Below are 13,590 nucleotides of genomic sequence, written 5' to 3' on the forward strand. Positions count from 1 at the left end.
TATGCTTGTTGATTGGTTCTTTGTAGGTGGACAATCTTGTTTTCTGTATCATACTCCTGATCCAAATGTAATCAACCAAGACCATTAAGGAATTATTTTACTAGTATTGCCTAAAAGATAAAAATTATATATGCAAAAGATCCATCTTTTATTGCTATTTGTGTTCCTTTAAAATATATTTATATATTTTTATGATTATCTCAGAGAATCAAAAATTTAGACTCACAGATTATAAAATATATTCTAATTTTTATATGATATCCTTATTTATGTATAATTATATAGTTTTCACCTGTAATAAGTACAGCAAAATATAGGAAGAACCTGGAGGTATACACTTTTAATACAACTTAATTGCGTGGATATGTTCATTTTAATAACTTTAAATTGATTTGATTTATATTTCTTATTTTGAGTATACATGTATTGAGTAACTAGAAAATGTTTAACTGATTCTTTAACTTCAAAAAGGAAATAAATTTCTACAAAGTGACACAAAGGGTATCCTGGATCCCTTCTCACCCATAATGACTCACCTTCGTCCTTGCCAGCAAGGGAGCACCTCGTTCCAACAGAAGTTCTACCACTTGGTCATGCCCACTTCGCGCAGCACAGTGAAGTGGTGTCAACCCATCCTGCCAAAAGAATTAAAGAATTAGGGCTGAGCTCACTTTTTTCTTTTCTTTTTAAATTGAGACTACATCTGTTGTTTAAGAAGCCCTCTCTCTGGGGGGCTGAGTGAAAGAGAAAACAAGATGGAAAGGGTATTTCACAAAGAGAAATAGAAAACCAAAGACAAAACAAGCAGGAGGAGGGCAGGAGAAATCCTATGTGTGGGGTTTCACTGGAACAAAACCGACTTCTGGCCATGTGTTTGCTTTGTCATGAAGAAATAACGCATTTTACATTTGTTGAACTTGAAAACCCTGCTCACCTGGAATTACAACTCAGGAAGACATCAAGTTACACTCTTTTCATTTTGGTTATCCTAACACAACTTTCACCTGATAATTCTTACAATTTGTCCATATATATCCTACTACTTTAATAAATTTTCCTAAATTGCACCCAGATGCTTGTGAATCGGAAGGGAAGGTTTGTTATGTTTGTCTTTGGCAGATTCTTCCAAGGATTTCCAACATATCTTACATAATTATATGATTATTTACATCATTACGTAAATATTTAAGTAATTGTTTCCCAAAGATAAAATTTATTAATAGTAGAATTAAAACTATGTCAAATAGAATGTGGTACAACCATATATTATTTATAAAATTTTCTGACATGAAAACTTTCGAGATAGGTTCTGATTCCGGAACAATTCCCAAGTGCACTGTCTCTGTTTTATTTTCCTCCGGAAGCATGGCAAGGCCAAAAGGCAGGGTATGTAGGGAATATGAGGTGAAATACAAGGCAAAAGCATTGTAAGGAACAAAGAGCAAGAAGTGAGAGAGAAAATGGAATCCTGAATGTATAATTAACCCACTAAGAAAAAAAAATAAGATTATCCCTTGAAAGAAGTGGAGAAGGCAAGTAGCAATCAGAAAGAACCAAGTACAGGAGCAAGTAAGAGTATTTCCAAGGCTTCAGTTCAGAGGCTCCAGAAGGATCCAATTCATCCAGCACTGTGACAGTCTATCTTTTTTGTCTCTTCTTCCAATACCACCTTTCCAGGTAATGCTTTACTCTTAATAAAAATAATTCCTCTGAGTTACAACATTTCATTCTGGTATAATATTCTGGGATTTCCATGCTGGATATTTTTCATTTGCCCCTCCAGATCCACACTCTGCTGTATCCTGACTGACTCTAGGCTGCATCAGTGGGCTACCTTGCCCTCTGGCATCTGCCTGGCCAATGGGAAAGGCAGCAAGACATGGATGGGGCTCTCCAAGGGATCTCCCAAGTCTGGCTGTGTGCCTTTACCAGATGCTGGAAGCCACCCGTGAATGAACCCAGTGGGCATGAAAGCCACTGGATGGGAAAGTCTGGTATCTGGTAATTCCCAGCTGCACTCTCAGCATCACTCCTGCTGGTTTAATATCACCCATTACATATTAAAATTGACCTAGTTCTGTCAGGTTCTGCACTACACTGGAGATGGGGTGACCTGCTGCAGCCACATGGCCACACAGCATCTCAGAGATGGGCGTGGCTGCCAAGATGCTAATAAACCTGTTGACTGCAAGACACCATGAAGCAAGACTCCACCCACTGAAACCTTATCCCTGCCTTTGATGTACTCTCTCTTATATAAAAGATCAGAGCCATTTTCTAGTCATTCAGTTCCAGCTCCTATGTGGACTAGAGAACCTATTAGGAGCTCCACTTTCCCTTTCAAACTTAATTTCTGGTTTTGTCTCTTATTTCTTTGCTAATTATTTCAGACTTTCATTTTCTCAAGTAGCTCATCACCTTCTGAGCAAGAAACTATGTTAGTGGGGCACCCAGCACCCCACCATAACCAAAGGTTAAACTCCTGCCAAAGCAGCCTTTCCACATGTGTCTCTCCTTCGTGGTCTGGGGGGCCTCTTCTACTCCTCTTCTTTCAGGTCTGTGGTGACAAGCTTCTAGAGTCTACACTATTCTTTGTGCCCTCCCTACAGACTACCCACGACATTATAAATAGACCCTTTAATAAACTCTAATCAAATGATCAGTTTGAGTGTGCCATCTGTTGTTGGCTAAGACCTTGTCTGATATTTAAACGTATTTAGCTCGTATGAAGACACTGAATAACTAAAAGATTTTGCAACTTGGGGTACAGGAGAACTAGCATGATAAGATTTCCTTTCCAGAAAAAAGTACTTACCATAGGTGGGATTCCACATTTTTTTAATGAATTTACCAGATAGGAGTCTATAAAGAAAAGTGTGCTGGCAAAATGATTATGCTTTTGTGTCTTGATAACAGTACCCTGCTGAAACTACAGAGCAACAGTTGCTATAAAAGCTATACAATAACTGGATATAGTATGACTGCTCACATTCCTGGTGGATGCTGCAATTGATATCTTGAGTTTGAGGAATTCCATGTAGTGGGTAGAGCATCCAGTGCAATGAGTCACAGAGACCTGGGGAAAATCTCGGATCAGATGCCTGGGGCACCTCTCCTTAAGACTCAGCTTCATCACATATAAAACTGGGATGATTTTTTCCTGCCCTGTTTAACTTACAGCATTGTATGGAAGATGAGGTAGGAGATGGTGCCTTACATCACTTTTAGAAAATGTGGAATGCTGTTTTCTGTGAATTCCATGGAATGGTCATTGTGTAATCATGTTGAAACCTCAACATGATTGTTATCCCGGGATAACAATGGGAACATCATGGAGAACATTAAGATGCCTAGGAGAACATTAAGGAACAATATGGATTAGATTAGTTCTAAATCTTATGTTTAATGATGCAATGTGTCTGTTCTTATAAAAGACGTGTGAATGATGATCTCAAATTCAAGTTGCTCAATATGCTCAATCTGAATAGAACTTGAATCTTTTCTACAAAGTACAGTATTGAGTTAATGCTGAAAAAAATCTTGCCCTAGTTTTGTATTCTGATATTTTTACTTAAATTTTTAATCCTGAGTTTGAAAATTATGCTTTTGTCTCACTCTCCAAAGTCCCCTTCCTTTCTGTTCCTTTTTTTTTTTTTTTTTCACTAGGAGCAGTTTATTCCACATGGATGTGCTACCACCATGATGTGGATAACTCTGACAGGAGATGATCAATTCACATTGCTGGGTTACCATCTATCTAGTTGGTATCTCCGCACTAGCTTTTTAGAGCCATTTCTTTCTTATCTTTTCCTTTCCTCCCTGTCTGTGTAGGTCATTGTAGCAATAGCTCCTAAAGTCCTTTTATTATAATAAAATGTTAATAACTAAGCTGTGCATCCTGGTCATATGACTTAACTAGGTTGAAATTCATTTTTCCCTTCTGGTAGTCTCATTTTTCAAATGAATACCTGTTAATTTCAGCATATTTTCTTACCAAGAAAAAAATTATATGCTTCACAAGTTGTTAGGAAGATGAAATAAGATGATATTCGTAGAGGGCTTAGTAGGGTGCCTAGAACATCATGTGCATGTGACAATTGGTGGCCATTATTATGATGATTTTAATAGTAGTAAGGGTGATCCCTCTTTCTGATATGATTTTTTTGTTCATTATCCTTTAATTTTTTATACTTTCATTGTTTTAATTGAAATCCATAATTCAATATTTTAAACATAATCTTCACATGGGTCCTCTCCACATCTAAATAATAAATAAGTTTAAAAACAACAAAAAAGAATAATGCCCTTAATAATGCCTGAATTAACAAGTTCATTTTAACTATTTCTAAAATTTATGTTTCAATATTAAAATGAGGATTTTTAGACACTAGAAAAGGGATCTGGTTAAAATTTCTCTGAATTACATAGTAGAACCTTGTCAGTGATGAGAATGTCATCAAGATGCAAATGTGATATACAAAATTTCAGAGTGTTCATGGTCAATTTGATTGCTAGAGGAAATTGAGAACTCTGTAACAAAAATGAAAAAGTGATATAATCTTAAATTAATTTCATGTATAGAAATTTTATTATATAATCTAAAATGAAAGTAGGAACAAATTAAATATTTTTATTTAAAAATACATTTTCAAAGGACAAAAGAAAAAGCAAACTACTATTTTAAAAAATTTTTATTTTACTTATTTATTTTGCAGTACTGGGAATCAAGCCAAGGGTCTTGTGCATGCTAAGCAAGCATCTACCACGGAGCTGCACCCCTGGCCCTTATAGTCCATTATTTTAGTAATCAAAAAGGATATCTCCAGAATTGTCCTCTCAATTCCAGACCATAGTCTTGGTCCCACTATTTACCTCCTATTTGAGTTTGTCTTTGATAACAGGGATATAGGTCTTCTAGCTTTAGCCAGAATGAAAATAATTTAACAGTACTTTTAATATCCTACCACTTAGAATAGAGTAAGTATTTGAACTTAAGGGGGAAACATTTTGGTACTATTCCATAATGTGCCCAATACTGTACTATTCCATATTGTGCACAATCTTGGCATGTGCTGAAGCCAACTAGCTCACACTGAGCAGAGAGAGCTAATTTCTCTATAACTCTTCCCAATTCTGCATTTAGGGATACCATATTGGTAGCTAAATTGACCATGGTGGAGCTATTTATACCAAAAAAAAAAAAAAAAACCCAGGAAACACTGCAAATCAAGATTTTTGTTTTCCTTTTGCTTTTCTGAGAACCTGTAATTAAACTTTTAACAGCACACTGCTAACCTCGTCTCTTGGGTATTGGGAACTTTGCATCTCTATGAATACAGAGATCTAGTCTATTTTGTTAACTTGTATCTTCTGGGTTCACAGTACCAGGAATTCAATAACTATGTTATGAAAGAATGAAAGAATAGAATGTCCTCGAAATCCACACGATCAGAAAATCTTTTTAAAACCCTGAAAGTAATTTATTTGCTGTATCTATCTATGCCAAGTGAAAAATGATCCAAATATTCCATTCCCAGCCTCCTAACACAGTGGATTTTTAACTGGCAAAATGAATAAAATGAGGGTAATTAGTTAAATGGCAGAACTAGCATAAGAATCCATTTCTCTTCATTTCTTAGTCCTCTTTTTGTAAGTACTAAGAATTGTCTGTTGGCAGGTAAACTTTTTAATTGTATGGCATGTAGATGAGCTACATAAATTGGAGCATCTTTTAAAGAGCTAAATAAATATTGTGGTAATCAATGATAATAAAATCAACTGCCTGGATAATGAATGAATACTGCAGAAAAGCATTAATAAAAGGAATGTACAATCTTAGCATATTGGCTAAGGTAACAAATTTTTGCATTTGCAAAGTGCTCTTCCTCTAGGTAATCTTAGGTGTCTTATAGGGAAAAAAAGTCAGAATAAGGGAGAAACAGTGTTGATGGTTATGTTAGTAATTTGGCATTGTGTTAGGAATGTTAGTAATGGTGATAGTAATAGAGGAGTATGCAGAAACTCTTTTGCTTTAAATATAAAGAGCAAGAGTGTAAAGCATGCAGCTCTGGGACTTCCAAATTGTATGTGCCCACAGCATAGCAAGGGAAGTGACATGCCTACAAGGCAAAGGGTAGAACCACATAAAACACTGAGGCAAAGACACTGGACACCACAACAGAGCTCCTGACAGATAAAACAAACTACTCCAGAATTCCCATGTAATTTGACACAGCCAGCTTGAACCAAATGTCCTGGAGAAATGAGATTTAGAAAGCAATATTCTGCAAGAGTATCTAACACTAGAATTTGTAGTCCACGATGGGCATACCTTCTGGAGACTTAAAGATGGTGAGATTTATTTAAAAATATTTTCTTGCCTCAAGATGTGCAAGGGTACTAGATGTAATCCTTATTGCTTGGACTGAGAACATGAAGTTCCAGAATTAATCAAAATAAAGAGAAAATATTACAAGAGACAAGTTTTTTCTTTTTTCTTTTTTGATACCAGGGATTGAACCTAGGAGCACTTAACCATGAGCCACATTCCCAGTCTTATTTTGTGTTTTATTTACAGACTAGGTCTCACTGATTTGTTGAGGCTGGCTTTGAACTCGCAATCCTCCTGCCTTAGCCTTCTGAGCTGCTGGGATTACAGATGTGTGCCACCATGCCCGGCACAAGTTATACATTCTATCCATTAACTTTCATAGCCTTTTTAATACCACATATTTCAAAATTTTCATATTACAGGAATATTTAAAGTTTTTTGCTAAAGTCAATGATTAACCTAATCTACTTCAATAAACCTAATATTAACCCACTAGATTATATTTAAGCAAATAATTGCATATAATGTCAGCAATATTATTAAAAATTACAAGTAGCTAAGTCATTTACCCATTCCACATTTTTAAAGAAGGCAAATAAACAGCTAAGAATTAATTCTCATACAACTTTATGAGGTAGAAAGTAGTATTAGCTTAAATTCAGAGAAGATCAGTACACGGCAATATTATTCATATTAGAAAATGATGCAAGTAGAGACTGAAATCAATCAGTGTCTTTTTCAGAATCTGTCCTAGTAACAATTGTACTTTACTGCTCATCATATTATCTGATTTATTGGGAATACATTAAAAACACAGAATGACATTTTACTCAAGTTTGAAATGAATGAAGGATAGCATATCCATCAAGATGATATTCAAGTAAATATACAAAATAACAACTGTTGTTTTTTGTTGTTGTTGTTGTTATTGTTTTGGAGTTTTGTCTGTTTGTTTTTGTCCTGGAGATTGGACAACTGTATTTTTTAAATAAGCATAATAGCAAATCTCCTGTTAAGATTAGTCTAACAAAATCACTTAAGAAAAATGATGTAAGGGGCTAGGGTTGTGGTTCGGTGGTAGAGTACTTGCCTAGCACTGAGTTTGATCCTCAGAACTACATATAAATAAATAAAGGTCCATTGACAACTTAAAAAAAAGAAAGAAAAATGACTTAGGAATTGATGTTAGAAACAAGATTTTCAGCATGTATTAAAATATTTTGTGTAAAAGTCACATTCTCATAGCCCAATATTTTCTAACAAATTTGGGTTCTTATTTATAATTATCCAAAAGAGAGATGTATAAGTTCAATCTTTGATCTTTGTTCCCAGAAAATCAGTAAGACAAAAAAAATGTGAAACTATTACATTGAGGGGCTAACATTCTATTTTCAGGCATTTCTGAGCAAATACTAATTTCACTTTATGATATGAAGCCTTTAAATATTGTATGAGATTTAAATCAAATCCAAGGTAGCAATTTCCTTGAAAACACACTGTCTGTGTTTACTGACTAGTGTTTTAAGGTGATTGGTAAGAGGATAGAAAGAAATTATAATGGAAGTAAATTAAAGAACAGAGACACTCACCCTAGTTTTGGCATCGATCTGACCACCTCGATCCAGTAAGAGCTTCACCATGTTTGTGTTTCCCCTTTTGGAAGCCACATGCAGAGGAGTAATTCCATTCTACACCAAGGAAAGACAAAACAGAGCAAGTTGGGTATGACGGCATGATAGCAGGGGACTTGGTGTCAAAGGGCACAAAGGGCACAAATGACCACCTGGTAATTTGACCCATGGTTTCTACTGTTTCAATATCTTTGATTTTTTTTAAGGACCAAAGAGGCACACAAACTACAAAGCACTATTGATAGAGAATACAAAATGGAATCAAACAGCATAAATTATCAATAGCTATGAGTGTACTGAACGTACACATTACAGTGAGTAGAAAAAGGGAGAACTTTGGTGTAGTAGAAACAAAAGCTCAAATTCTATTTAACATAGATTCCCTAGGATAAAGTCTTTTGATAATATCCATGCTCTTAAAAAGTCTGGGATCTCAAAGTTTTCTACACTTAGAAATAGAAGTACAGCTAGATTAGACAAAGGGGAACAAAGGGGAGGGAGGGGAGATAGAAACAAGAAAGACGGTAGAATGAATTGGACATAACTTTCCTATGTTCATATATGACCAGTGTAACTCCACATCATGTACAACCAAAAGAATGGGAATTTACTCCATGTATATATGATATGTCAAAATACATTCTACTGTCATTCATAACTAAAAATAACAAGTTTTTTTTAAATAGCATACAAATATACATATTAATATCCAATGGAAAATGATTCTTATAAACATATTTTTTAGAATAATTCAGTAAGAAAGGCAACTTGAAAACAGCACAACATAGTTCCAGTGCAGAAAACTTCTTAGGAGAAAAACACAATAAAAATTATCACTATGGTAAGAATATGTACCTTATTTTATCATACTTTTTTGAATATTCAAATCTTGCATTAATTGATTTATACTATATACTATCACATAGGTGAATTTTATATCTTTCATGTAAATGAATTATTTCCATACCATTAAGCAGATAATACTCCGTGTTATTTCTGTTTCTATATTTTAGTCAGACTCCTCGTATGAATGAATTCTCAATTCATTAAACAAAAAATTTCTCTGTCAAATTGCGTGCCCACTTATTACTGTAACACATACTACCTATATATTTATGTATAATATTCCATTGTTTATTAACTTATAGCTGATTATTCATCATTTTCAGAATGATCTTTAAACATAACTGCTCAAACTGTTGTCAAAACTAATAGTTTTCTCAACTATTGCAAATGATTTGTGTGCATGTGAATTTAGGACATTCCTATTTTTTACTTGTTGAATCCCAAGAACTTCCTGAGATGTGAAAAAAAAAGTAAAAGGAAAATCTAGTACCTTTTAGGAAGTTCCAAGAAAGGGGAAAAAATAAAAATAAAATCTTTAAGAAAGCCATTGGTGTTCACTTTTACTTTCATAAAATACCCGTTTATTGCTGCCTAAGATATGAAACTATTTCAATCCATACCCTGGCTGTGAAGTCCACAGCAGCTCCCCGGTTTAGAAGAAGAGTTGCCACATTGACGTTTCCATAGTGTGCAGCTATGTGCAAAGGAGTAAAACCACTCTGTGGAAAGGAAAGAAATGGCAGTTGACAAAGCATTTCACTTGTTATGCTGTGGTCACCAAACCAATGAAGAAAATCACATACTTTACCGCTTACCTAATATATGAGAAACATAATTTAGATAATAAATGCTTTAAAAAGACTCCTCAAATTGTAGTGTTATGTGGTGATAGTTACATAAAGAGGTAAATGCACAATATATAGTTATATAAAGAAATAAATATTCTACATTCACTGGTTTCATTATTTTTAATGATCACAAATGTTTATCTATTTATGAGATTTGCTTATTCCAAACCATGTTTCTTGAGTTGATTTAGCATAATAGAGAAAAACAAAATATAACTAAAAAAACATAAAATTTCAGCCATAGAATTAACACATTGTGAATTTCAAAAATGTGGTTTTCTTGGGGAGAAGGTTTCAAACCTGTGTTTTTGTTCTTGATTTGTAAAATAGCATTGATTGACATTATGTCTTTGGAACTGTGAAAATTCTTACAAATACCTGACATGGTATTTCCATATCGTTACAATATTAATAACGGTATTTCCATATCGTTATTAATCAGCTATGTTTTATAATGAAAAAAAAATTTAAAGAAAAATTAAATAATATACTTGGTAGTAATAAGAATACAAAATAAAAGTTCAGCATAGTCCAATTTTGAATGCTAATTAAACTAATTTTTATTAATAAAATATGATTAAGATAACCAGGTTAGATCAATTATACAAGTATTAGAAAATTATTTATTCTGAAAATGTTCAAAAAGTAACATCTGGACTTTTTATGTGAAGAAAAGTAGATACTCATTTGTTTGTTCATTTATTTATTTTTGATGAAAATTTGTTTTAAAACTTTTGGCCAGGCACATTGGCGCCACCTTTGATCCCAGCAACTCAGGTGGCTGAGGAAGGAGGATTCTAAGCTCAAGGCCAGCCTCATTTATTCAGTGAGGACCTAAGCAACTTAGCAAGACCCTGTCAAAAAATAAAAAAAAAAAAAAAGAAGGGGGAATGTGGCTCAGAGTTAAGTGCCCCTGGGTAAATCGCCAGTAACCCCTGCTCCCCAAAAGACATTAATTATCACAATAGATGTCTTAACTCTTATTAAATTGCACAAAGATCTGATCATCTTCTTCACTCTATTTTCATTACTTAAAATAGTATTAATTGGCTATGACATCCTGCCATTTTCTGATTATTTTCTATTGTTCTTTATTATTTGAACTGAACTTTGATGTGTACCATATTACTTTAAAGAAATATTTTCTAAATTACAATCATTGTTTTTCTATTGAGTTGATATGTGGGTTTAGTGGTTTTGTTTTTAAAACACTCTCAATAAGTTCTCAGATAACTTAGGTAACAGAAATTTTTCTGCGCTATCAGCAACATTAACTGCAAATAATTTTTAACTGTAGAGAAGCAAGACCCAAAATGAGAATAGTAATTATCAATCCAAAATTCCACAACTGTGGTCAAGATATTTTTATTTTACATTTAGGTAATGCCAAAAAGTCATGTCAAAATGTTAAAAAAAAAAAAAGTCAGTCTACTCCGGATATCATCATTTTATAAAATGTCAAACTGTTGTATTTTAAAACATAATTGATTTTTTCATTTTTATCTTGATATTTCCTGTCACCCAGGCATATCCTGAATGTATGTCTATTATTCAAGTTATAATATAATTTCAGAAAAACATACTGATTGCTGGTAGAACATTTTCAAATTATTCAAGTATAATAATATTAGTTTCTCATTTGCAAAAATAAATGAATTTATCGTCTGATACATCCTCATTGACCATCTAGGCTAATGCCTCAGCCTGTGAGTCTTGGAACAGCACAAGACTAACAGAAGCCCTCTCAGAGGACTCTTCCCTGATTAACAGAGAAGTGGGAGGCAGAGTTCACCCTTCCACAAGACTACAGATGGAATGATTCCTATTCTTGGTGCTCGATTAACTTAAGAGAAATATTTATAACCAAGTACAACTCAATCCAAACTGCTGCTTTCAAATATGATATTTAGAGCTAACACTGTTTTCAAAAACGTATCATATTCACCAAAGAGCATCTAAAAAATTAAATGTATTAAAATCAGTAATCAGTAATAAAGATCAATTTGTACAATTCCTATCTTGAATAATTTCACCAAAGTATTGATTGGGGGCCTCTGCTGTTTTTTTGTTTTTGTCTCTGACCTAGGTTCCATGCATAGATATGGACCAAAAGAAGTGACACAAATAACTCAAGTCTGCCGCCATCTCAAAACAAAAATGTGTCAATAAAGAAAATTATAGTTTTAGAAATACATCTCTATCGTTCAACACTAAGTGTGAATGTTCAAGGCTTCATAATCTCCATGAGCCCATAATCCAGTAATCAAATAAGATGTTAAAGAATTCCCTCAGGGGCTTGGATCTATCTCAATTGGTAGAGTGTTTGCCTCCCATGCACGAGGTCCTGAATTCAAGCCCCAGCACCAAAAAAAAAAAAAAAAAAAAATTCCCTCACTCCAGTGAAAGTCAAGCTACATGATCAGCCACTTGCCTTTGAGTATAGAATAATATCCATAATATACTTTCAACAATGTTTCTGTTAGGGCATGTCTGCAGCAATGGCCAAGGAGAGACTAGACCCCCCCCCCAAACACACACACATATCCCACCCTGAGAGGTTTCAAAACTTATTACTCTTGTTGCTTGATGTCATCTATTTTCATATGAGGACAATGATTTAATGGCAAGTGTTTTAAGACTTATAAAAAAAAGTAACTGCTTTGCACATGATATGCTCGATATGATTATTGATTACAAACAAAGTGATAAAGAAAAACACATACAGGGGTAAAAAGGCAATTGCAATTAGACAAAAATATAAAACATGGTAACAGAGAAACCTCTCTCATTTTCGCTTCTCTAAACTTTAATCTGAGAATTCTCATTAAGAAATCAAGATCGCATCTCTTCTTTGCAAAAAGTTAAGAGTAAAGCTCACTTATTAAAATATGTTAAGGAAGAGTTTTATTTCATGGTCTAGTCTCATAAACTTTAAATTTGAATTTAAATAGTTTCGTTGATTTAATAACACGTCAAACAGATGTTGCATTAAATATATTTGAACTATCAATTTTCCTTAATTATAAGAAAAATTTCTAAATGATTTCCCATTCATGGAAATTTTAATCATTAGTATGAATTAGTGAGCATTTATTCTAACTGGGTAAAAATTAAAAATAAATAAAAATAAGGCAAATTTTGGTATAATCACAATACTGTACCTCGGTTGTCCTATTCACCATCATCTGAAGCAGTGTTGTATGGGAAAAAGAGGGAAAATATTACACAGTGCAAAATTAAGGAAACAGTCAATCTGCTTGCTGAACTGGGGATACTATTCCAACATGCCAAAATGTAGTCTACTCAGAAAAAAGTCCCAAAACACTATGCAATACAGTTGTTTCTTTCTGATTCTTTTTTCTATTATTTATGACTGTAAACAGAAGGAAGTAAATTTCTCAATAGCCAATCCTCATCATTTAAAGAAAATTATCTCGCATTTAATTTTTTTTTCTAGTGTACCCAAATACCCCATCTTTCTGAAATACCTCTGAAAGTAATTTTATCTCTTTTCATGAGCAGGAGTAATTTTGCATTATCACCGGGGCCTACTTCTTTATCACTCCCCAGGAAGAATCTGGCAGCACAGAGTTCCTGTAAACAGATGCACTCAGCTTTTACCTTGGATTGGACGTCAGCGTTGTGGTCATTCTGAAGCAGGAGTGCCGCAGATTTGGTGTCGTCTTTCCTAGCTGCAATGTGCAGAGCTGGCAGCCTTACTTTGCCTTTGGTGTCATTCTCCAAGAGGATGGCCACCGCCTGATTGTGTCCTTGCTGGAGGGCCACAGCTAGAGGAGTAAAGCCATCCTGGCAAAATCGAGGAAGAAAAATATCTTCCGTTAACATCCAGATTCTTAGGTTTCAGCTTCAAGCAGTGGTGTCTCTAAATTTTAAGGTAGTGATGAACACTGATAAGCAAGATCAGAAGCAGATC

The 13,590-nt window shown here is 34.1% G+C and overlaps 1 protein-coding gene across 50 annotated transcripts in view; it reads right to left on the reverse strand.

Annotated features, from left to right (window-relative positions):
- Ank2 (ankyrin 2) overlaps positions 1 to 13,590 on the reverse strand; it is a 636,862-nt gene that overhangs the window by 120,569 nt on the left and 502,703 nt on the right. For 44 of the 50 annotated variants that reach the window (XM_078021790.1, XM_078021757.1, XM_078021763.1 and 41 more), the window contains 5 exons: positions 13,278 to 13,463; positions 12,818 to 12,841; positions 9,429 to 9,527; positions 7,921 to 8,019; positions 537 to 635 (listed from right to left, as the gene is read on the reverse strand). In XM_078021790.1, the coding sequence (XP_077877916.1) occupies positions 537 to 635; positions 7,921 to 8,019; positions 9,429 to 9,527; positions 12,818 to 12,841; positions 13,278 to 13,463 (507 nt within the window). The remainder of the gene's footprint in view (positions 1 to 536; positions 636 to 7,920; positions 8,020 to 9,428; positions 9,528 to 12,817; positions 12,842 to 13,277; positions 13,464 to 13,590) is intronic. The other 6 variants (XM_078021766.1, XM_078021754.1, XM_078021794.1 and 3 more) reach the window with 1 other exon arrangement.

This window comes from Ictidomys tridecemlineatus, chromosome 9 (genome assembly GCF_052094955.1).
Source record: "Ictidomys tridecemlineatus isolate mIctTri1 chromosome 9, mIctTri1.hap1, whole genome shotgun sequence".
In the NCBI taxonomy this organism is placed as follows: domain Eukaryota; kingdom Metazoa; phylum Chordata; class Mammalia; order Rodentia; family Sciuridae; genus Ictidomys; species Ictidomys tridecemlineatus.